This window comes from Bufo gargarizans, chromosome 1, assembly GCF_014858855.1.
Source record: "Bufo gargarizans isolate SCDJY-AF-19 chromosome 1, ASM1485885v1, whole genome shotgun sequence".
NCBI lineage: Eukaryota > Metazoa > Chordata > Amphibia > Anura > Bufonidae > Bufo > Bufo gargarizans.
The window spans coordinates 495242617-495265956 of NC_058080.1; the positions used below are offsets into that span (position 1 = coordinate 495242617).

A 23340-nucleotide genomic window follows, 5' to 3' on the forward strand; every position below is an offset into this window, starting at 1 on the left:
GCAGCAGGTCACACAGATCTGCTGCATAGAAATGATGAACTAATATGTTGCATCAACAATTAATTCACCTGATGAACGAGTGTTTTGCTCATTCTTGGAGTGATCGCCAGCACACGGGCTTATTATCGGGAATGAGTGTTCGTAGTAACATTTGTTCCGATAATTGGCCGACAATTGCGCATGCGATGTAAATCTGCCTTTAGTAACATACGCAAGACTATTGTGAAAGGACAGATCATATATTTCTCTTTTCAAGGACAAAATGGAAGGATTATTGAACCACAGAGTGTTTCCAGCCGTGTCTTATTATCACATTGGTCCGGCCAGCAAATATCTGCTTCTCTACTGAGGGCAGAAACACTAGCTGTGTGTGTAGAGGAATGGATTTCTATACATGTCAATTAATATTTCTTTCTGAAATACAATAAGCGCCGTTTATTCACAGGGTCTATTTTGTCTCCAAATATGAATGACATAATCACACAGTTTTTTTTGTAAAGATAAAAAATGGGTGCCTTTGTTTCCTATGGACAAAAAGAAGGGCTTTGTACAGCTACTGCGGCAAACAATGGTCGCTTTTTTCAGTCTCAAAAGCACAAGCACTCAGTGTACTGTATATCACTGACAATCGAGATGTTTCCCTGCCTCTATGATCTGCAATGGAGGAGTCAGAAGTCGATTTGTGCTTTCTTATTGCTCTATAACAAACATTTTCAATGCAAGGATCCATTTGTGTTAAGCTAACCCTGTACCATGTATAGATGATGCCATTTGACTTGCGCCACATTGAAGGTGTACTAATAACTTTCCGTGTGGTGACCACAGACATACAAGAAACACAAGTGAAGTGTCAATCTCTGCACAATACTGTGACGCTATATAGGCAATGAAATAATAAAACGACATCATTTCTAACTTGTGGTAAATGTGCTGTAAACATTATATTCAAATGTTTCCTCTCTTGACATATTAACGCAATATATATTTTGATATAAAAAAAAAGACCTATGAGGGAATGTATCGGCAAAGGCCACATAGAATTTAGAGCGCATTGGGCAGCCCTTGAGATACAGGAACACAAAGGGCATTGTGCTCAGACGCATCTTTAAATAACTTTCTGAAACAGAAGGTTGCGAAGACAGAATATTGCAGCGAGGAGTGAATTCTCCGTGTAGACAGCTCAAGGCCGCCACATCTCCTGAAATAGCTCCTCACTCTCACTCTGTCCATTGTCCTGTCCTCAGGAATGCACACAAGTGGATCCTAAATCCAGCTCTTCCAAAGAGCACTGGGGTCAAGGAGCAGAGGAGGGGGTAAGAGTGTGAAATTTTAAGAGGTACCAGCCTGTCCTTACATGGCAAACCTTTTTTGGTGTCATCTGCTGTGTGTCATTCAGGAGTTGTGTTACACAGACTGCACACACTTACGCACAACCCCCCCCATCCCCACCTAATTGCAGAAACAATGGTCCATAGGTGAATGGAGAGCTGGGCTGGACAATAGATTTAGGAAAGGAGGAGGAGGGGGGGGGGGGACATCCCACAATAGAATGAGAAAGATGACATGTTCCTAATAAGGTAGGAAGATGAGGGTATAAGAGAACAAAAGAGGGCACATGTGCTATTGTCACCAAGGCAGAGTGAGCGGCCAGGTCTGGGGTAAGTCCATTGGGCATACATACACAGCAGGTCCATGCACAGCTCTTCTATGCCAGTCAAGAAGATGACAGACCCAACTTATAATTATGAGCATCTCTGAATTTAACATAACATTTTTTTCTACAACTACTAGGTCAGTCTATAGTAGCATCTATGTAGGCATGAATGTAATTAAATGATATATAAGACACCATAACAAAGTGAAATAGAGGTACCATTAGATATTAGGGACACTTCTTAGTGCCTATTCATTACATCCCATTCTTCTTATGTTATATCCTTTTCACATGCCAGTAGCTTTACACCTGGGCTATGTCCAGGACCCGGCAGAAGATGTGCCCATACACAATACACTTCTTTATGCATATCTAGCAGGTTGTGTTCTGTATAGGATTTTAAAGCGTGATGAACAGGTTAAACAGGAATATGCATTCCAGAACTATTCGTTTAAGTGCCCTTATAGAAGAGAAACATTATTACAAGCTCAATAATAATACAAATCAATATAGTTATCTGAATAAGTATTTCCATGACACATTTTCACTCATAGGAGTTGTCCATAGGACCCTTGCTTTAGGTCCCCTCTGCACACTGACATCCATCTAAGGACGGTCATAAACATTCAATAGCTGTCCGCCGAATGATCACTTAGCCAACAGCTATCTCGCCCAACTCCCCTCATCTTCGTCTTAGGGACTGAATGGAGACAAACAGATCCCCTTAACTATAATTGGGTTTGTTCGGTTTCTGTTCAGGACTATTTTGACAGAATCTGCGACAGAGGTTACCAACAGGTCCTTCAACGCAGATGTGAACAAAACCTAGATTATTATGCCGAAAGTTTTTTTTTTTTTATGTGCTCTGGTTTTCTGTAAGATAATGGAGGGCTGTGGGGGTCTTGGGTTGTCTGCAATAATCAATGGATTGTGAGTCCATCAACTGCTTTACAATCGCTGTATATATAGCTATGCTTTCCTATTTCTTATTATAACTATTATTTGTTAAGAAAGCAATTTTGAATGATGGTGAAAAACATAGATGCACCAGTGATATAAGTAGTTATTAAGATTACACATCGTATATATAAAGGGTGTGTGCAATGTAGTATGAGTGTAAGGTAAACATGGTATTATGGTCACTTTGGGGGAGTCAATGATATACAGAGGGCTCACATAATGTTAGCATGTACTTACATCCACATTTCCTGCACCTCAGTTATCTATCAGGCATTCAGCTCATTGAACTCTCTCATCTCTGAATAGCTGGATGCCTTTTCTCTGCATCCTTTTATCACTGGACCCTTATCACTCCTTCCTCAAAAATGTTAAATACTCTGTCCCAGATTCAGCTTCTTCCATGTCTCTGCTTCACATCTGAACCTTTCTTCTCTGTTTTACAGAACGTGTCTTCTCTTTGGTCGCGTTACTGAGATCAAGGTAAGAGAAAGTGACCTTCCTTGACATATTTTTATTTATTTATTTTATGCACTTATATAGCGCTACTATATTCCGCAGCGCTTTACAGACATATTCTGAAGAGACAGTTACATTTTTATCTAGTAGATTCCCATATTTACATGGATCTAGACATTGAATACGTTCAGACATTATCAAGACACAGGAAAACTATTGTAGTTATATAGCAAGAACAATTAAATTTATTGCCTGCAACCTGCATCTAGCTGTTGTTATACTTCAACTACCAGCATGTCCTGACAGCCAAAGGGCACCAGGGTCTGCTTGGAGTTCTGAAACATCTGGGGAAACCATGGGTGTACATTATATGGAACCAGCAGAAGGACCCAGTTCGCACGGGTATATTTCATCTATTTGATTTAATGTTTGTATCAACAGTATCCCCCATAACAGTAACCTCTACAGCACCCTACCCCTTTAACAGTGAACTCCACAGTCCCCCACCCCTTAACACTGACCCCCTCACAGTGCCCCGCCACTTTAAAATGGGACCTCCACAGTAGCCCATGCCCTTAACTTTGACCTTCACAGCAGCCCCCCCCTTTTAACAGTGAGTTTCACAGCACCCCACTCCCTTGACAGTGACCTCCTCAGGGGCCAGCCCCCTTAACAGTGACCTCCACAGTACGCTGCCCCCTTAACAGTGACCTCCACAGTACCCTGCTGCCTTAACAGTGACCTCCACAGTACCCCGCTGCCTTAACAGTGACCTCTACAGTACCCTGCTGCCTTAACAGTGACCTCACAGTACCCTGCCCCCTTAACAGTGACCTCTACAGTACCCTGCTGCCTTAACAGTGACCTCCACAGTACCCTGCTGCCTTAACAGTGACCTCCACAGTACGCTGCCCCCTTAACAGTGACCTCCACAGTACCCCGCTGCCTTAACATTGACCTCTACAGTACCCTGCTGCCTTAACAGTGACCTCACAGTACCCTGCCCCCTTAACAGTGACCTCTACAGTACCCTGCTGCCTTAACAGTGACCTCTACAGTACCCTGCTGCCTTAACAGTGACCTCACAGTACCCTGCCCCCTTAACAGTGACCTCTACAGTACCCTGCTGCCTTAACAGTGACCTCTACAGTACCCTGCTGCCTTAACAGTGACCTCACAGTACCCTGCCCCCTTAACAGTGACCTCCACAGTACGCTGCCCCCTTAACAGTGACCTCACAGTACCCTGCCCCCTTAACAGTGACCTCACAGTACCCTGAGTACCTGCTGCCTTAACAGTGACCTCACAGTACCCTGCTGCCTTAACAGTGACCTCACAGTACCCTGCTGCCTTAACAGTGACCTCACAGTACCCTGCTGCCTTAACAGTGACCTCACAGTACCCTGCTGCCTTAACAGTGACCTCACAGTACCCTGCTGCCTTAACAGTGACCTCACAGTACCCTGCTGCCTTAACAGTGACCTCTACAGCAGTTGCCCCTTTAATAGTGGCCCCTGCCACTTAACAGTGACCTTCACAGTGTCTGCCCCTTTAACACTGACCTCCACAGCGGCCTGCCCCTTTAATGCTAGGGCTACATGACGACATGTGTCGCACAACATTTTGTCTCAACAATTTTTATAATGGTAGGCTATGGTGTCGCACTGCGACATGTGACATGCTGCAACTGCGACACGACAGTTGCAAAAAATCCATCCAAGATGGATTTTTCTGCGACTTTTGCGTCGCAGTCAAAGCATGTCACATGTCGCAGTGCAACACCATAGCCTACCATTATAAAAATTGTTGCACGACATTAGTGCGACATCAATGTCGCCCAACACATGTAGCAGTGTAGTTGTGCCCTATGTGTCGCAGGACAATATTCGTGTAGCCCTAGCCTAAAGCTGACCTACAGCAGTGAAGAAAAATGGCTAGGTTGTTATGGAAACCTGGAGTAAAACTGTGTGTATGTGGAGACTAAGGGCCTGTGAGCTTCTATTGGCTGATAAGGGACATGTGACCGTGTGTATGGCAGTTGGGATATGAAGAGAAAGACTTGCAGGCTTGTATTGGCTAATGCAGGTCATTTTTTGGGAATATCTCAGGAACAGTACGTCCTAGAGAGCTGTGACCCCCACAAGATTTTTTTCCAGGTAGCAAGGGATGTGTATACCAAGTTTCATTGAAATCGACGGTTGCGTTTTTGAGTGATCGCGGAACATACATACATACACACATATATACGTCCTTCTTTGTATATATAGATTTAATTAACATCAAGTTCAGAAACTTAAGGCATAAAAGAGACATCTTTATCTCCCCTTTTAAGCGTATCTCATTTTACAATAGTTAGGGAAATGATATTAATAACTTTCTTATGTCATTTATACAATGTATCTAAATATATCTAAAAAAAATATTCTTTCATTCCTGCAGACTTCACAATGGGTGACATGTCAGATTTCGGAGCTGCTGCTCCCTACCTCCGAAAGTCTGAAAAGGAACGTCTCGAAGCCCAGACGCGTATTTTTGATATCAAAACTGAAGTTTTTATCCCAGACCCCCAGCAAGAATATGTAAAAGCCAAAATCACCAGCCGAGATGGAGGGAAAGTGACAGCTGAAACTGAAGGTGGAAAGGTATGAGATAATGTGAGGACAGTGGTATAGCTTAAGAAGTACAGGCTTATAGCAAAGCACTATCAATGTGTGTCACAATGTTTTACATAGTTTGGAATCATTGCTTTTTTTTATTATTTCAGACGGTCACGGTAAAAGAGAGTGACGTTTGCCAACAAAACCCTCCCAAGTTCGATAAAATCGAGGACATGGCGATGCTGACCTTCCTGCATGAACCTGCCGTGCTGTACAACCTCAAAGAGCGTTATGCAGCCTGGATGATCTATGTGAGTGATTACTAGAGGTTTTTAAATGTCTCATAGCATAGTATATTCTGGAATTATTGCTCCCTCTAATTAGAATTTTATCCTAATGGTTTATACATCACTTCTTTTCTCACCAATAAGACAATATGATCAAGATGTTAAATTACAGCAAATACATGTTATTCTGCTTCCTCATAGACATATTCAGGACTGTTCTGTGTGACGGTGAACCCCTACAAGTGGCTTCCTGTCTACAATGCAGAGGTTGTGGCTGCTTATCGTGGCAAGAAGAGGAGTGAAGCTCCTCCTCACATCTTCTCCATCTCTGACAATGCCTATCAGTACATGCTGACAGGTCTGATTCCTTCACCTTTTTCATGTTTGTATATGTACACTTAGGGGTGCACCTAGCCTTTCTGCTGCCTGAGGCGAAAACTGAAATGGCACCCCTCCCTGCCAATTTCTTAACCTAACCACTTCCCTTCAGCCCATGGCCCTTCCGCTGCCCCCCTCTTGCACCTACCTGGTGCTGCCTGAGGTGATCGCCTCACCTGGCCTCATTGATGGTACACCCCTGTGTACACTATAAGTACAGCTACCGTTTCCACATTGTATTACTTACAGGAATTTAGGCTAGCTTCACGCAAGCGCTAGTGATCCGGCAAGCTGTTCTGGCAGGGAACACCCTGCCGAATCTCTCTTCATTCTGGCATTGGCGGGCGCATGAAAGTCTCCGTTTGGCCCCATTAACTATAATGGGGACTGGCGGAGATACATCTGCAACCCGATGCAGAGAATCGACCTAAAGAAAACCACTGCCCGCATATGTATGTATGAGACTTTTTACATAGCCTTTATTTATTCCCTCTTAGATCGTGAGAATCAGTCCATCCTTATCACGTGAGTTTATCCTTTATATTGTCTCATTCATAGACTTCAGAGTACAATCACTGCTTTGCTTATTTCTCCTTTTATGTTTCTTAGTGGAGAATCTGGTGCAGGAAAGACTGTTAACACCAAACGTGTCATCCAGTACTTTGCCAGTATTGCTGCCATTGGAGGAAAAAAGGATGCAGCCGGTGCCAACAAGGTAATGGGCATTGCAATCAAGTGGTGGGTGAAATCAGTAAAAGTACAAGTAAAAAGTGGTTGAGCTAAGAATGTAATGTAATAATAAAAAGGTATTTGCACTAGCAACGTTTATTACTTATATACAGTATAGGCTATAATGTACGCTCTCTGGGGATCTTTCCACTGGACCCCCATGATCATTATAGCTTAGGTTCTGAGTCTATGGGGCTGATGCAAATAGCTTTGTGTTATGCACAGCTCTCTTTTCCATCTTTCAGCTGCCTTTTCATTCAAACTTCTCCTTACCATGGTTGTGTAGGTTAGGAGGAATTGAGGGGTGATCAGCAATCAGACATGTATTGCCTATCCTATGGTAGATGATAAATGTTCTTAAAATAAATACCCATTTAACAGATGGTGAATGTGAGGATTGTGAATGAGAAGAATTGGAGATGAGCTATTACAGCAGGTTTGTGTAACCAATAATACTTTATTCTAGGGAACTCTGGAGGATCAAATTATCCAGGCTAATCCGGCACTGGAGGCTTTTGGCAATGCCAAGACTCTCAGGAATGACAACTCCTCACGATTTGTAAGAATCTTCATTTTACAATCCCTTTGTTTTCCATGTAGCTTTTAGTCTCATTGTTTATGTCGCACTATATACATACTCTGTTACCCATTAGAAACCTTTTATATATGTCTTATATCCTGTACATGTCTTTTCTTTCTCTGCTCTTTACTCCCACCAGTGGTGTTCAAATCTTCTGACCGTCTCTTTTTCTGTCTTCCCAATCCTCAGGGTAAATTCATCCGAATCCACTTTGGGGCATCTGGAAAGTTGGCTTCCGCTGACATAGAAACTTGTGAGTTTATTCAACTCTCTTTCTGAGGCAGATAGATTAGGGATCAACAACCATATGCCATAAGCGAAGCAATGACTGTCAAGCTCACATCAAACCCTATGGCATGGACAGCACAGATATAAATATTTCTAACCCTCCCCCTATACAGTTGTATGACAGTGTGCCAAACTGAGGAGCACACTGTCATTGTAAAGGTGGAGAAAGCATTAAATGTCTCAAATATTTTGAATGTTCTGTCCATCTCATTCCAAGCATTATTGAGTGAACTGGATCGACACACTACTGTCTTAGTTTAAGGGGGTATTCCAGTTATATCAAGTCATCCCCTACCCACAGGCCCCTGGGACTCCCACAGATCATGATAACGGGGTCCTGTACCCCCAAAATTAACCAAATTTTAGGTTGAGCAAATGCACTACCGCTCAATTCATCTCTAGGGTACTACCAGAAATACCAAGGGCTGTACTCAGCTATGTCCATCAGTTCTATAGAGATGAATAGAGCGAAAGAGCACACACTCAACTAGATGCACTATGCCTTTAAAGGGGCCCATTGAGTACATGGCCCCTGTTCTCGTGATAAGTTGCGTCCCAGCAGCAGGGACCCCACCAATCTAACAGTTATCCCCTATCCTGTGGATAGGTGATTACTTGATATAACTGGAATACCCCTTTAATGTGGAACTTTCTGTCAAGGAAGCCCAGAATGAGTTTCAGAGATCCCCATGGTTCCACTGAACCAGGATTGGGAAACACTGGTCTACACTAATGAGTATTCTCACGTTTCTATTAGCATAAAGCTAATGTGTTTTCAACATAAACTCCCCAGATCTCCTAGAGAAATCCAGGGTCATCTGCCAGCTGAAGTCTGAAAGAAATTATCACATCTTCTACCAGATCTTGTCCAACAAAAAACCTGAACTTCTTGGTGGGTATTTCTTTATGTTTACAAGGTGATACTAACCATTATTATTTAGATTCCAGTTTCATATTATATATATATATATATATATATATATAATTTTGAATAGAACAAAGTATTCTTACTTTTCTATTTCTAAAACATTGTGGTTTTTATTTGCAGACATGCTTCTGGTCACTAACAACCCATATGACTATTCCTACATCTCCCAAGGAGAAGTCACAGTCGCCTCCATAGATGACTCTGATGAACTTATAGCAACAGATGTAAGGAAACCTATATTATTTAACCTCAATAAAGTCAGTGCATCTTCCATAGTGATGGATGTTTTACAATGGTAAAACATTTTTGAGGATTGTGATTTACAAAACTCCATCACAATTAACCTCTTTTCTCATCTATTCCCAGCTAATGCCAACATGTCTTCTATTTTCTTATTTATCACATTATCTGCATTTACCAAAATATTCTAATATTCTGTCTGGTTTCTATGTGACATTCTTGCTGCCTGTTCTTTCATGCTGAACACAGAGTGCCTTTGATGTCCTGGGCTTTACTGCTGAAGAAAAAGCTGGGATCTACAAATTAACTGGCGCCATTATGCATTATGGAAATATGAGGTTCAAGCAGAAGCAAAGGGAAGAGCAGGCAGAGCCTGATGGAACTGAGGGTATGATCTATACAAATATGTTTAATGGCTCAATCCAATTATTTTATTATGTCCTTCCATTATTGCAGGCATGTGTAGTGCTACAAATGAAATATCTATCTATCTATCTATCTATCTATCTATCTATCTATCTAACTAACTATGTCTATCTATTTATCTATTTATCTATCAATTTACTGGTTTGAAAGGTTGCACAGCAATAATGTGATAACAATTCTAGCAGTGTTGGTTCCTGAGCACATATTAGATGATAAATAATCCATGTTCTGTTATTACATGAACCTTTCTTGCATTTCTAGAGGCTGACAAATCTGCTTACCTCATGGGTCTGAACTCTGCTGACCTCCTTAAGGGGTTGTGTCACCCTAGGGTCAAGGTGGGAAATGAATATGTCACCAAAGGACAGAGTGTCCAACAGGTTAAGTATTTTTATTTAATATTGGAATATGTTCTTTCTCTCTCTTTCTTGACAGTCCTTTTCATTCCAGACCATTTCTCCATATTCAGGTGTACTACTCCATCGGTGCTCTGGCCAAGTCAGTGTACGAGAAGATGTTCTTGTGGATGGTGGTGAGAATTAATGCCACTCTGGAGACCAAGCAGCCCAGACAATACTTCATTGGCGTGCTGGACATTGCAGGGTTTGAAATTTTTGATGTGAGTATTAGGTTAAAAGTGATACTGTACAAGAAAATTGTTATGTAATAACTGGTATATGGTTAAGACTACAAACCCTGTCATCTACATCAAAGACTGCAGTAGACACCAATAGAGTATCTTTCAAAATTAACTTCACACTCATTTATTTATATTATTTCTACCAGTCTCAACAGACTTGGGATTGGGTTAAACTGATTTAATCCGCTGTTAATTCAAGTAAATGTAATTGAATGATTTTTGTAAAATGTAACCGATCTATTTGTGGCTAAAGAGGCAAAAATACTGAAAAATAAATAAAATAAGTAAATTTCTAGCAGTTGTAAATTAGCAGAACCATCACATTGAGAAAACCCATGTTGAATATTGTACTATTAGCTAGCTATTATATTGTAATCCAAGAGCTTGAGCATGTTCTTGTATACTTTAAGAGAGATCAGATAAGTGCTTGGAACAAAAGAATGGAATAAAGAGGCTACACATATAGTATGGCATAAATTAGCCTCATTTGTCACCATCCAGTGTCAGCATGACTGACCATACACAGAAGATATATGTCAGCCATAAGACTTTTCAGCAAATAAGCTCTCTCATCGAATCCCCCCATACACATGCACAAGGCCAAGGCTTTTTGTGTTCTGTATGGGGGGAGAAAAGAAATCCACTGTCAGACACCTCTGGAGATGGCTTAACTGTCCGAGAACAAAAGGATTGGGCATGTTAAAATTCAAAAGTCCAGCCATTATCACTCCTGAATCTTCCATCAGTGGAGAGTCAGAAGATCCCCATACAATTTGGACTGGATGTAGCAAATATATATGTAATCAGTATTAGCTGAGGTCATTATTTATTGTGTATTTAAATACTATGATATTTTAATGTCTAAAAGTTTGTGTCAAGTGTTTATTTCCTCTTTATTCTATTTCAGAAACAGCAAAAACATCTGTGTATCCCATTGACCATCACTTATTTTCCATGTGTTTCTATCTCTAGTTTAACAGCTTTGAACAGCTCTGCATTAACTTCACTAATGAGAAGTTACAGCAGTTCTTCAACCACCACATGTTCGTGCTTGAGCAGGAGGAGTACAAAAAGGAGGGCATTGAATGGGAGTTTATAGACTTTGGCATGGACCTTCAAGCCTGTATTGATCTCATTGAGAAGGTGAGAGTATTGAAATCATGGAGTCGTGAAGTTCAATGCTAAAACCAACTTTTTCTTGTGTATATAACATGCATTTAACTGTGTGTAATTTTTGAGACGCTGTTGCCATAACCTTAAAGAGCTACCTAGACCATTGTATAATTTCAGTGATGTTGCAGGTTATGTACTCACATCAGTTATGTCAGTTATAATGCCACACCCAAGAAAGATCTGAAGAAAGACCTGGCATGAAATATTAATACAGTTTTCATATATTTACTTCATCCTTTCTAGATAATATGTATCTCTTTGTGCACATACTTTGAGTAAAGGTTCTCTTACCTTGATGTATGTTCTAACCAACCATCTCTCCACAGCCTATGGGTATCATGTCCATCCTCGAAGAGGAGTGCATGTTTCCCAAAGCCTCTGATGTGACCTTTAAAGCAAAACTGTATGATAATCATCTTGGCAAGTCCAACAACTTCCAGAAACCAAGAAACATCAAAGGGAAGCCTGAGGCTCACTTTGCTCTGGTCCACTATGCTGGTACAGTGGACTATAACATTCTTGGCTGGCTGGAGAAGAACAAAGACCCATTGAATGAGACAGTAGTGGGGCTGTACCAAAAGTCATGCCTCAAGATGTTGGCACATTTATTTGCCAATTATTCTACTGGTGATTCAGGTAAGATCTTTCTTAGTACATTCTTCTATTCATTTTAAAGAGGACCTTTCACTACAATAAAAAATCTAAACTAAGCATACAGACATGGAGAGCGGCGTCCAGGGATCTCCCTGCGCTTACTATTATCCCTGGGCGCCGCTCCGTTCTTCCGGTATAGGCTCCGGTATCTTCATATGTTCGGCTCAACTGGGGGGAGCCTGCCTGCATCTTCTTCTCCCAGGCTGGAGTGCTGGCCAATCACAGCTCATAGCCTGAGAGAAAAATAAACCTCTCAGGCTATGAGCTGAGTGCTGCGATTGGCCAGCGCTACAGCCTGGAAGAAGGAGACGCCGGCAGGCTCCACCCAGTTGAGCCAAACGTATGAAGATACCGGAGCCTATACCGGGAGAACGGAGCGGCGCCCAGGGATAATAGTAAGTGCAGGGAGATCCCTGGGCGCCGCTCTACATGTCTGTATGCTTAGTTTAGATTTTTTATTGTAGTGAAAGGTCCTCTTTACTTATCATTAAGTGACGACCAACCATATAATTTTTTCTATTTTCCAGCAGATGGGGGCAAAGGAAAAGGTGCTAAGAAAAAGGGCTCTTCTTTCCAGACAGTGTCTGCTCTGCATCGGGTGAGGATCAAGTTTTAAATATCAATCATTATTTGAGTCTTAATAATTATCACTAATTAAATATATCTTAAATGTTTCTCTCGCTGTATAGTCCTTGCTTGCTGTTTACATGTCTTGTAGGATGTGTCTTTTGTGAACAGCTGTTATGTATTTCAACAGGAGAATCTTAACAAACTAATGACCAACCTGAGAACCACTCACCCACATTTTGTGCGCTGTATTATCCCAAATGAACGGAAGGCTCCAGGTAATGTTACATGAAATATAATTTGGTTTTCTTTAGTATAGTAATGGCAATACTGGCCCAGGGTGTGTCAATGTTGTATTCCACACAGTACAGATGTTTCTACACTTTAAATACAGTTATATCCACTCCATATACTTGGTCACTGCTCCATACAACTCATCCCTAGCCTGGACATATTGATGGGTAGGGATAAGCTGCTGGGGTCCCTCGATCATGTGATAAGTGGGGATCCTTGCGGTTGGAATCTCAATAACCTAACATTTAACCTCATCAAAAGTTGTAAGCTGGAATATTCCTTTAGGTAATATCCGTGTTCTCATGGTGTGCTTTTTTGCAGGGGAGATGGACAATCCCTTGGTCATGCATCAGCTCCGCTGTAATGGTGTGCTGGAAGGTATCAGAATCTGTAGAAAAGGATTCCCCAACCGAATCCTTTATGGTGACTTTAGACAGCGGTAGGTCGGCTTTCCAACCATTTTTGGCAATCTATTTGAAATGTAATTAAACCCCAATACTAAATATTATATTTTCTATAGTTACCGAATCTTGAATCCTGCAGCTATACCTGATGGGCAATTCATAGACAGCAGAAAGGGGGCAGAAAAACTTCTAGGATCATTGGAGATTGATCACACTCAGTACAAGTTTGGACATACAAAGGTGACAACATAATAACCTTTTCGTTCATCTAAAATCATTACATTTTTCTTGAATTAAAATATCAACTACTATATCATTTTTACATACAGGTGTTCTTCAAAGCTGGACTTTTGGGTCTACTGGAGGAAATGAGGGATGAACGTCTTTCTAAAATTATTACACGAATTCAGGCACAATCTCGGGGACTATTGATGAGAAGGGAGTTTAAAAAGATTTTGGAGCGCAGGTGAATAAAGCAAATCAATAACCAGGCCTAGCAGTTTCTAATTTTATTTTCTTGTAGGACATGTGAAGTGCTCATATTATAATGCTAATATCTTTCTAATATACTTTGTGTTGCATCTTCTCAGAGATGCTCTTCTGGTAATTCAATGGAACATCCGTGCTTTTATGGGAGTCAAGAATTGGCCCTGGATGAAACTATACTTTAAAATTAAGCCTCTGTTAAAGAGTGCAGAGACAGAAAAGGAAATGGCAAACATGAAGGAAGAATTCCAGAGATTAAAAGATGCTCTGGAGAAATCTGATTCTAGACGCAAGGAGCTGGAGGAAAAGATGGTCTCTTTGCTGCAAGAGAAAAATGATCTGCAGCTACAAGTTCAATCTGTAAGTATGAAATAGGAACATATGAAAGTAGGAAAAAAGTACAATATTTTGTTTCCAGGATACAAGATGATGTGAATTCGTAGGGAATCATTTACATTTCTGCTTTAAATTTTAGGAGCAAGATAACTTAAATGATGCTGAGGAGAGATGTGACCAGCTAATCAAAAACAAGATTCAACTGGAAGCCAAACTAAAAGAGCAAACTGAAAGACTGGAAGATGAGGAGGAGATGAATGCAGAACTGACTGCTAAAAAGAGGAAACTAGAAGATGAGTGTTCTGAGCTCAAGAAGGATATTGATGACTTAGAGCTCACCTTAGCCAAAGTGGAAAAGGAGAAGCATGCTACAGAAAACAAGGTGAGAATTTTTTTCTTTTTCATGACATTTTTTTTTTTACTTTTTATGTGATACACATATTTGTTTCTTCTAGGTCAAAAACCTGACCGAAGAAATGGTAGGTTTAGATGAAATTATTGCCAAACTTACCAAAGAGAAAAAGGCTCTACAAGAGGCTCACCAGCAAACCCTTGATGACCTTCAAGCAGAAGAAGATAAGGTCAATGTTCTCACTAAATCAAAAGCCAAGCTTGAGCAGCAGGTTGATGATGTAAGTGGCACAAATCATTTCATTCTATGCATGAAGTAAAATAGTTGACTGTGATCACCACTAATGGTAACCACTTGTTCTGCACAGCTTGAAGGATCCTTGGAGCAGGAGAAGAAAATACGAATGGATCTAGAAAGAGTCAAGCGTAAACTTGAAGGTGATCTGAAATTGACACAAGAAAATGTAATGGATCTTGAGAATGACAAGCAACAGCTAGAAGAGAAGTTAAAAAAGTAATAACAGAATGCATTACATTATATAATTCAGTGTGTTCCCTACATTATGTGCATCTTATATATATAATTATCTTCCTGTTTTAGGAAAGAATTTGAGTTTAGTCAGCAAAACAGCAAAATAGAAGATGAGCAAGTACTAGGCATGCAACTACAAAAGAAACTGAAAGAGAACCAGGTATACACATTGCATTTTACCAGCAAAACATTCAGCTTGTCAACTGTCCTAATATGGTTTCAAATACAATATACCAAGTTACATGAGGGCCTTTTCTTATACATCATGATTAACTAGCATTTACCGGTATATTACTTTAAACTTACTGATTTACATTTTTCTTTGGTAACTGATATATATTTCCACCTCACCTAAAGGCACGTATTGAAGAGCTGGAGGAGGAATTGGAAGCAGAAAGAACTTCACGGGCTAAGGTAGAAAAGCTTCGCTCTGACCTTTCCAGAGAGTTGGAAGAAATTAGTGAGCGTTTGGAAGAAGCTGGAGGAGCCACCTCAGTTCAACTTGAACTCAACAAGAAACGGGAGGCAGAGTTCCTGAAACTCAGGAGAGATCTAGAAGAGTCCACTCTACAATCAGAGGCCACTGCTGCTACTCTAAGAAAGAAGCATGCTGACTCTGTGGCTGAACTCAGTGAGCAGATTGACAACCTTCAGAGAGTCAAACAAAAGCTGGAAAAGGAGAAGAGTGAACTCAAGCTGGAGCTAGATGATGTAGCATCTAACATGGAACAGGTGATAAAAGCCAAGGTGAGTAAAGGAGATTAAAAATAAATATTCTATGTATTGTCTTCTTTTTAGAGCTCTTTATTGTATATACATTAATTTATGTACTGCAGTTGTGTAATCCGTATTTGCCAAAAGCATGGCACTCCAAGGTGGAGTTTGAAACTTGGTGTTATGAAGACTAATACAGTACTACTATTACAAATGTAAATGCCAGATGCAAGTAGATAACTAAATTGGATCAGAGTATGTTAAGAATATTACAAAGACCATTTGTGACATCAACTACTTCCATATGCTCAGTGCTCTAAATTATTAATCATAATGTATTACATGTGCATTTATTTTGATTTAAGAATGCAGATATACTGTATGTTTTCTTATTAATTTATTTCATTGACATTATCTTTGCACAGGCGAACTTAGAAAAGATGTGTCGCACCTTAGAAGACCAAATGAACGAGCATCGAACCAAATATGAAGAGGCTCAAAGATCACTGAATGACTTTGTCTCCCAGAAGGCAAAGCTGCAAACAGAAAATGGAGAGCTGTCACGCAGACTAGATGAAAAGGAAGCATTAGTATCTCAGCTGACACGAGGAAAACAAACTTACACGCAACAGTTGGAGGACCTTAAGAGACAACTGGAAGAAGAGTCTAAGGTAGTCCAAGAAATGTTGTAAACAGTATCTTTAGATGAGAGTGAGAACATCTTCTTCATTTCAATGTCAAAAATGTTTTCTCTCTCTAAAGGCTAAAAATGCTTTAGCCCATGCTCTACAGTCTGCACGCCATGATTGTGATCTGCTCCGAGAGCAGTATGAGGAAGAACAAGAAGCAAAGGCAGAGTTGCAAAGAACATTGTCTAAAGCCAATTCAGAAGTGGCCCAATGGAGAAACAAATATGAAACTGATGCCATTCAAAGGACTGAGGAGCTAGAGGAGGCCAAGTGAGTCAAATCATTTACGCTATAACCACATCATTGCTCAATATACCTTTCAGATGGAATTAACAGGACTTATATATTTAAACTTGTGTATGATTATGGTACATACTTCCTTGGTTTGGTTGATATATTCTGTTTTGTTGAATTTTGCTTGGCTCCATCCCTACATTGCTCTAGTAATCCACTGCTTCTCTAACATAGGCAAGTTTCTGAATGCATCCCAGCTTTAAAATTCCTTTCAACAGAGAAGCTTTTTGCTTGGATTATGTTTCATGCTTCTGTATAAGACGAGCATAAAGCTTGTTTGTTAGAAGGCTCTTCTTCATTCGGGGCAGCCAAGGTGGGTGTAATGATTTGTGAAATGCATGATACCTGTATATATTTGCATGTGTGATGTTTAGTCACCCAAGTTTTTTTTTTTATTCTGAAAATCTGCACACTTCAATATGCCTTTTCTGGTAGGAAGAAATTGGCACAAAGGCTTCAGGAGGCAGAAGAAGCTGTAGAAGCCGTCAATGCAAAATGTTCATCTCTTGAAAAGACAAAACATCGCTTGCAGAATGAAATTGAGGACCTGATGGTAGACCTGGAGAGGTCAAATGCTGCATCTGCTGCATTGGATAAAAAACAAAGGAATTTTGATAAGGTGATTATAAGCGACTAATTAGAGAGCTTTGGAAATGTGTTGTGTTATATCTGTAACAATCTCTTTGTTATTCAGATCCTAACAGAATGGAAACAGAAATATGAAGAGTCGCAGGCTGAGTTAGAGTCCTCTCAAAAAGAAGCTCGTACACTTAGCACAGAGCTTTTTAAGCTAAAAAATGCCTATGAGGAGTCCCTGGAGCATCTTGAGACTTTGAAAAGGGAAAACAAAAACCTCCAAGGTATGTTTTAATAAACAGGCGATCATGATCTCACTAACAACCAGTAAACTTTAAATCTTACTTCCAGTTACAGCCAATGGACACTTTGATATCAAATAGTTTTTTCAACTTTGATGTGGTCATAAATCAGCCCAAAAGAGATGGGCTGGAGCGATGAACAGATTTGCTAGTGAACGGCATCCTGCAGCCTATAATGTATTGGAATAAATGCAGGCTGCAGAAGCCAAACAGTCCAAAATTCTTAAAATAAATGTATTGCAATATTTTTTAAGACCAGAATACACACAATCAAATAAAAAAATTATGATCTAAATGTGTTAATAGAGGTTGTGCCACAAAAACTATTCTACATCATTTGTAACTGCATATAATTAAACATTTACTATAGCCACTGAAGTATTCAATAAAAATGTATATGTATAGTGCCACCTGCTGTTAGTTCTTTTAATTATTTCTCTGTCCACCTCACTGAGGTGGTCGCACATGCTCAGTTTAAATCCTCAACTGCCACGAGACATATTTGTGGCCAATTTGTGGCAGTTACAGGGAAAGAGCTACAGCTACAGGAAAGAGAGGCGATGTGCCCCTGAGAAAAGACTCGCCTCCTGAGCTGCAAGCCTAAAATAAATCTAGCAGAACAATTTCAGCAATGAATGGGGAGATCTGTTGATCCATGTGAGGTACAGGGCTGGTTCTAACTTTGTGAGAAAGAGATTGTCATGTCTTCTCATGTTTTATATCAATCATGACATAGCCCCTTTAGGACAGTGACTGCTATTTAACTCTATGGTATTCTAAGCTTTTGAAAATAAATCTGAGAACCAAAACAAATGGCTGCTGTGTATAGTCACATATTATCTTGAGAGGTTTGGAAACATCAATTAACTTATATTTTTTTATAATTATTTGCATATAAATACCATGAATCCACTATTAGTATGGATTTACTATAAGAAACATTTTGTTTTCACAGAGGAAATCTCAGACCTAACAGAGCAACTTGGAGAGGGTGGAAAAAGTATACACGAACTGGAAAAAGTTAGAAAACAACTAGAGCAAGAGAAGCTGGAACTCCAGTCTGCTTTGGAAGAAGCTGAGGTGAGCAAAAATTAAAGGGGTTTTCCAGGCTCATCTACCTTCAGGATAGCTTGTCAACATCAGATTGGTGGGGGTCACACACTAGACACCCCCAACAATCAGCTGTTCCCTGCAGCTTTCTGCATCAGAAATATCACTTTAAACATAGCCAGAGGCACAGCTCTATTCAAAATGTAGTGGCCATAGTTGGTTACTGCTGCTCAGCTACCGTTCTACTCTGAGCTACGATAACCCTGCACACCCGAGAGGCTGTGGCCTGAAAGGTGGACTGGCCATAGACTCTATAGGGAAATTTTCCAGTGGGCTGACCAACCAAGCCCTCTTCGTGGCTGCCAGCTGGGTACTTAATGATCTGATGCTCTCAGTAGTAATTAATGCTAGGGGCATCAGGTACTTATGTGCCTGTCCAATGGCTGCAGGTGCCCTCAACATACATTTGAATACTGCAGTGGGGTCAGAGTTGCTAACCGTCCAGAAATTTCTGGACAGTCTGTAAAAATAGGTGACTTTTTTCCTGTGTCCGTGAAAAAAAAAAATAGATGTGTCTGTGATTTTTTTTTTAGGCTGCTGGTACATGACTAGATTATTTTTGGTGGTGATTATCATCATTTTACAGCTCACAGTAAATGCTGGTAATGAGTTCTTATCACTATATTGAGTATTAGACATGTATCACTTAAAATCTTATCATTCATTATAGTTTTCCAATTTGTCAGTAACAAATGCTGGCTGTCCGTGATTTTTGGATAAGGTGTCCATAAAAAAAGAAAAATTCTGTTTGGCAACCCTCAGTGGGGTGCAGGAGGCAGTATTTTGTGCTGCATTGTGGTATTTGGCTCTGCTGGGGTGGAGTTTTGTGCTGCACTACAGTATTGCTGGCCCTGCCTACTTCTGTTGCACCTGCCTATTTGTGTTGTCTCTGTCTACTTGTGTTGCCCCATCTTCTGTGAATTTGGACCTTCCTACAACATGGGGCTTCTTTTAGGTTTCCAGTCCACCACTGGCACAGCCACACCTTTGAACGGAGCTGTTCTTCTGGTTCTGTTCAAAGTGCTAATTCTGATGCTGAGGACTGCAGGAAACTGTTGATCTTTGGGGGTTCCAGGCATCTGACCGCCACCGATCTGATACTGATGACCTATCCTGAGGATAGGTCATCAATATGTGGAGCCTGGAAAATCCCTTAAAAGGTATTTTCCAGGACTTTGATATTTATGACCTATCTTTAGGATAAGCCATCATTATCAAATCAGTGGAGGTCTGACACCCGTAACTCCCACTGATCAGCATTCTGGCAGCTGTTGTGGCCACTGGAACAAACACAGAGAATAGAGCCAGAAGCACAGCTGCATTCACTGTGTAGTGTCTGTGATGGTGTACTGCAGCTCAGTCCCCATTCTAGTGAATGAGAGCTGAGCTGCAGTAACAGGAACGTCCACTACACAGTGTGCAGAGCTATCTGCTTCTGGCTCCATAATCTGTGTTAGTTCTTGGGGTTGGGGCTTCTGCTAGCAGCTGATCGGTGTTTGCTAGCTGTCAGATCCCTACCAAGCTAATATTGATGACCTATCCTAAAAATCAGTCATCAATATTAAAGTCCTGGAAAACCCCATTAAGTTAAGTTTAAGATATTGAAATATGGGTATGTTCTCTTGTATAGCCAGTCCAAAGTCTGACTTTTCTTTTCAGGCCTCTTTGGAGCATGAAGAAGGGAAGATCTTACGTGCCCAACTTGAGTTCAACCAAGTAAAGTCTGAGATTGAGCGCAAATTGTCAGAGAAGGATGAAGAAATGGAACAAATCAAGAGGAACCACCAGCGCTTGGTAGACTCACTTCAAACGTCGCTTGAAGCAGAGACTAGAAGCCGTAATGAGGCCCTCAGGATTAAAAAGAAGATGGAAGGAGACCTTAATGAAATGGAGATTCAGCTTAGTCAAGCCAATCGTGCTGCAGCTGAGGCCCACAAACACTTGAAGTTGGCACAAGGCAGTCTTAAGGTAAGTTGTCCAGTTGTGACGTATGAATGCTTGTTTATAAACACATTTAATTATATATTGAAAGATACTAAATAAGTTGATGTTACCATTTATAGGACACTCAAATTCATTTGGATGATACACTGAGAGTCAATGATGACCTAAAAGAAAACATAGCAATTGTGGAAAGGAGAAACATGCTGCTCCAGGCTGAATTGGAGGAATTGCGGTCTCTGGTGGAGCAGACAGAGAGAGGTCGCAAGCTTGCAGAGCAAGAATTAATAGAAACAAGTGAGAGAGTCCAACTTCTGCATTCTCAGGTTAGTATCCTGTCTTTTGTATAACTCCAAAATTGTTGATGCAACCCACCTTTCCCACCTACATGTTTTAAAAAGCCAGGTTTATTTTCCAGTTCCACATTTTGGCATTTTTATCTGTCTGGTGATGGTCATAATGTATTATGTTGTGTCATGCAGAACACAAGTCTAATCAATCAGAAGAAGAAAATGGACTCTGATAATGCCCAACTGCAGTCAGAGGTTGAAGAGGCAGGTCAGGAATGTCGCAATGCAGAAGAAAAGGCAAAGAAAGCAATTACTGATGTATGTATCTTATAAACAGAAAGTTCAAAGTATTCAGTTCTTTGCTTCCTGCATGCCATGATGACAGAAGAATTGATGCATAAATAATGAACTTTATACATATTCTTTTCACTACAGGCTGCCATGATGGCGGAAGAACTAAAGAAGGAGCAGGACACCAGTGCTCACTTGGAGAGAATGAAGAAAAATATGGAACAAACAATTAAAGATCTTCAGCAGCGCCTGGATGAGGCTGAGCAGATTGCCATGAAAGGTGGCAAGAAGCAGGTGCAGAAGCTGGAGGCTCGAGTCCGGGAACTGGACAATGAGCTGGAGGCCGAGCAGAAGCGCAATGTAGAGTCTGTAAAAGGCATGAGGAAGTATGAGCGACGCATTAAAGAACTCACTTACCAGGTATGATATAAAGGTTTATTAAAAGTTGAGTTATACAATTTGTGTGCCATTCATGTAAAATGTATAATGATAATGTATATCACAGTGTCAATGTCTTCTGTATATCTGTTCTTTGTCTTTGTAGACTGAAGAGGACAGAAAGAACTTGGCCCGCCTGCAGGACCTTGTTGATAAGCTGCAACTTAAAGTGAAAGCTTATAAGAGACAAGCAGAAGAAGCTGTAAGCTTATTGCCTTACCTAAATAGGTCCCATCTTCCTTTTGATTATTTTATGTTTAATTACAACACATTTCTTTGGGCTTTACCTATAGGAGGAACAAGCCAACACAAACTTGGCCAAATTCCGTAAACTCCAGCATGAGCTTGATGAATCAGAGGAACGTGCAGACATTGCAGAGTCTCAAGTCAATAAGTTGAGAGCCAAAACTAGAGATGTGGGAGGCAAGGTCAGTATTGGCAATTTCAATAACCATGGTGCATTTTAATACTAATTAAAGAACTCTCCCTAGAATAGTAGTAAGTCAGTAATCAGGACTATAACTCCACAACAGGACTGTTCTGTCAGTAGCTTCTACATAGGTATGACATTCACAATTCTCCTGTTGTTACTGTTCCTTATGTATGTAATTAATGATGGTGTTCTTCATTCAACAGACAATTCACATATTATATAAAATATAACCCACTGTTGATCATATCGAGTCATCCATCAGGTTCAGAGTAAATTATAGTAGACCTACCATGCCTTTATAAAGTAAAACATATCTTGCTGAAGAGAGGTCCCATTAATATGCCATAAAGTTCCATTTTAGGACAACAGTCCACAGTAGTCATAGAATAGCTTATGTTGGAATTATTCTGAATTATTTTAATTAAATTATGTAACTGTCTCATCATCACCTAATATATCTTCTTTTTGTATTCTGTCTCCACAGCAAAAACTCCATGATGAAGAGTAGATCTGTTCCAAGAAACTAGTCCTGATATTGTATTACCTACTGTACATACTATGTAACAAAGTTAAAATAAAGAGTGCAAAGTGCAACCCTCATTGATTGACTAGAATGTCTTCTGTACACATTCACGCTTGTATTGTGCTTTGTATACAATGACTTCATCAGAACTGAAAAAATGTGAACATGCAAGCCAGTATAGCCGTAAGCTCACATAGTTTTTTGCTTTTATTATACTTGGTGACTGTATACTAATCTGTGGCCGCACTATGCCTCATTATTGCACTGTGTGTGTCTTTTGTGTGTTTGCATCTGCTAACATAGTGGGGTAAAATTAGTGGTTGTGCCAAAAATTATGGTGCATGCTTGCATCACTATTTTGTTTCATTTATGACACACTAGACATGCTTTATTTGAAGACAAGTTTTGCACCAAATTTTTATCTAATCCTACTTTGTGCCTCCATTTTTGCCACATCTTTTAGAGAAAAAAAATACACTAGCTACAAGATGGTCAAAAAAAGTGGTGTAACATTCTAATAGTATAAAACCCTGTGGTGCATTGTGTTGCAAAAATGAATTTTTGTGGCACAATGTGTCCCAACAGACTACCTTACACAAAACAAAAAGTAAAAATTTACTAGCGGTGCCACCACAGGGAAAATGAAGCATTACACAGTGTCCATTCACATCAATATGTCAGTGCCAGTGTGTCTCCTGGACAGAGCCCTCCTCCATTAATCCAGAATTCACTAATACGACACTGCATTTTCTAAACTGGACAAATCATTAAAGCTGCCA

General features: G+C 40.3%; 1 protein-coding gene across 2 annotated transcripts; it reads left to right on the plus strand.

Annotated features, from left to right (window-relative positions):
- Nucleotides 1-1539: 1539 nt before the first annotated feature.
- On the plus strand, nt 1540-22638 carry LOC122923525 (myosin-6). Of its 2 annotated transcripts, none has more exons than XM_044274356.1 (39): nt 1540-1658; nt 3058-3094; nt 5510-5712; nt 5835-5978; nt 6156-6312; nt 6830-6857; nt 6942-7047; nt 7528-7620; nt 7831-7894; nt 8723-8821; nt 8978-9081; nt 9347-9485; nt 9785-9903; nt 9993-10142; nt 11136-11306; nt 11663-11972; nt 12518-12588; nt 12748-12835; nt 13173-13290; nt 13372-13495; nt 13585-13721; nt 13846-14101; nt 14217-14459; nt 14533-14709; nt 14797-14942; nt 15030-15120; nt 15318-15707; nt 16100-16345; nt 16437-16633; nt 17093-17276; nt 17352-17517; nt 18491-18615; nt 20305-20613; nt 20709-20912; nt 21069-21194; nt 21312-21587; nt 21712-21807; nt 21899-22033; nt 22523-22638. In XM_044274356.1, exons 3-39 carry the CDS (start codon nt 5518-5520, stop codon nt 22544-22546), a joined length of 5808 nt encoding a protein of 1935 aa, XP_044130291.1. In that variant the 5' UTR covers nt 1540-1658; nt 3058-3094; nt 5510-5517; the 3' UTR covers nt 22547-22638. The 2 variants fall into 2 exon arrangements, with proteins under 2 accessions (XP_044130291.1, XP_044130299.1); XM_044274364.1 differs by having other exon boundaries at nt 12521-12588.
- Nucleotides 22639-23340: the final 702 nt, after the last annotated feature.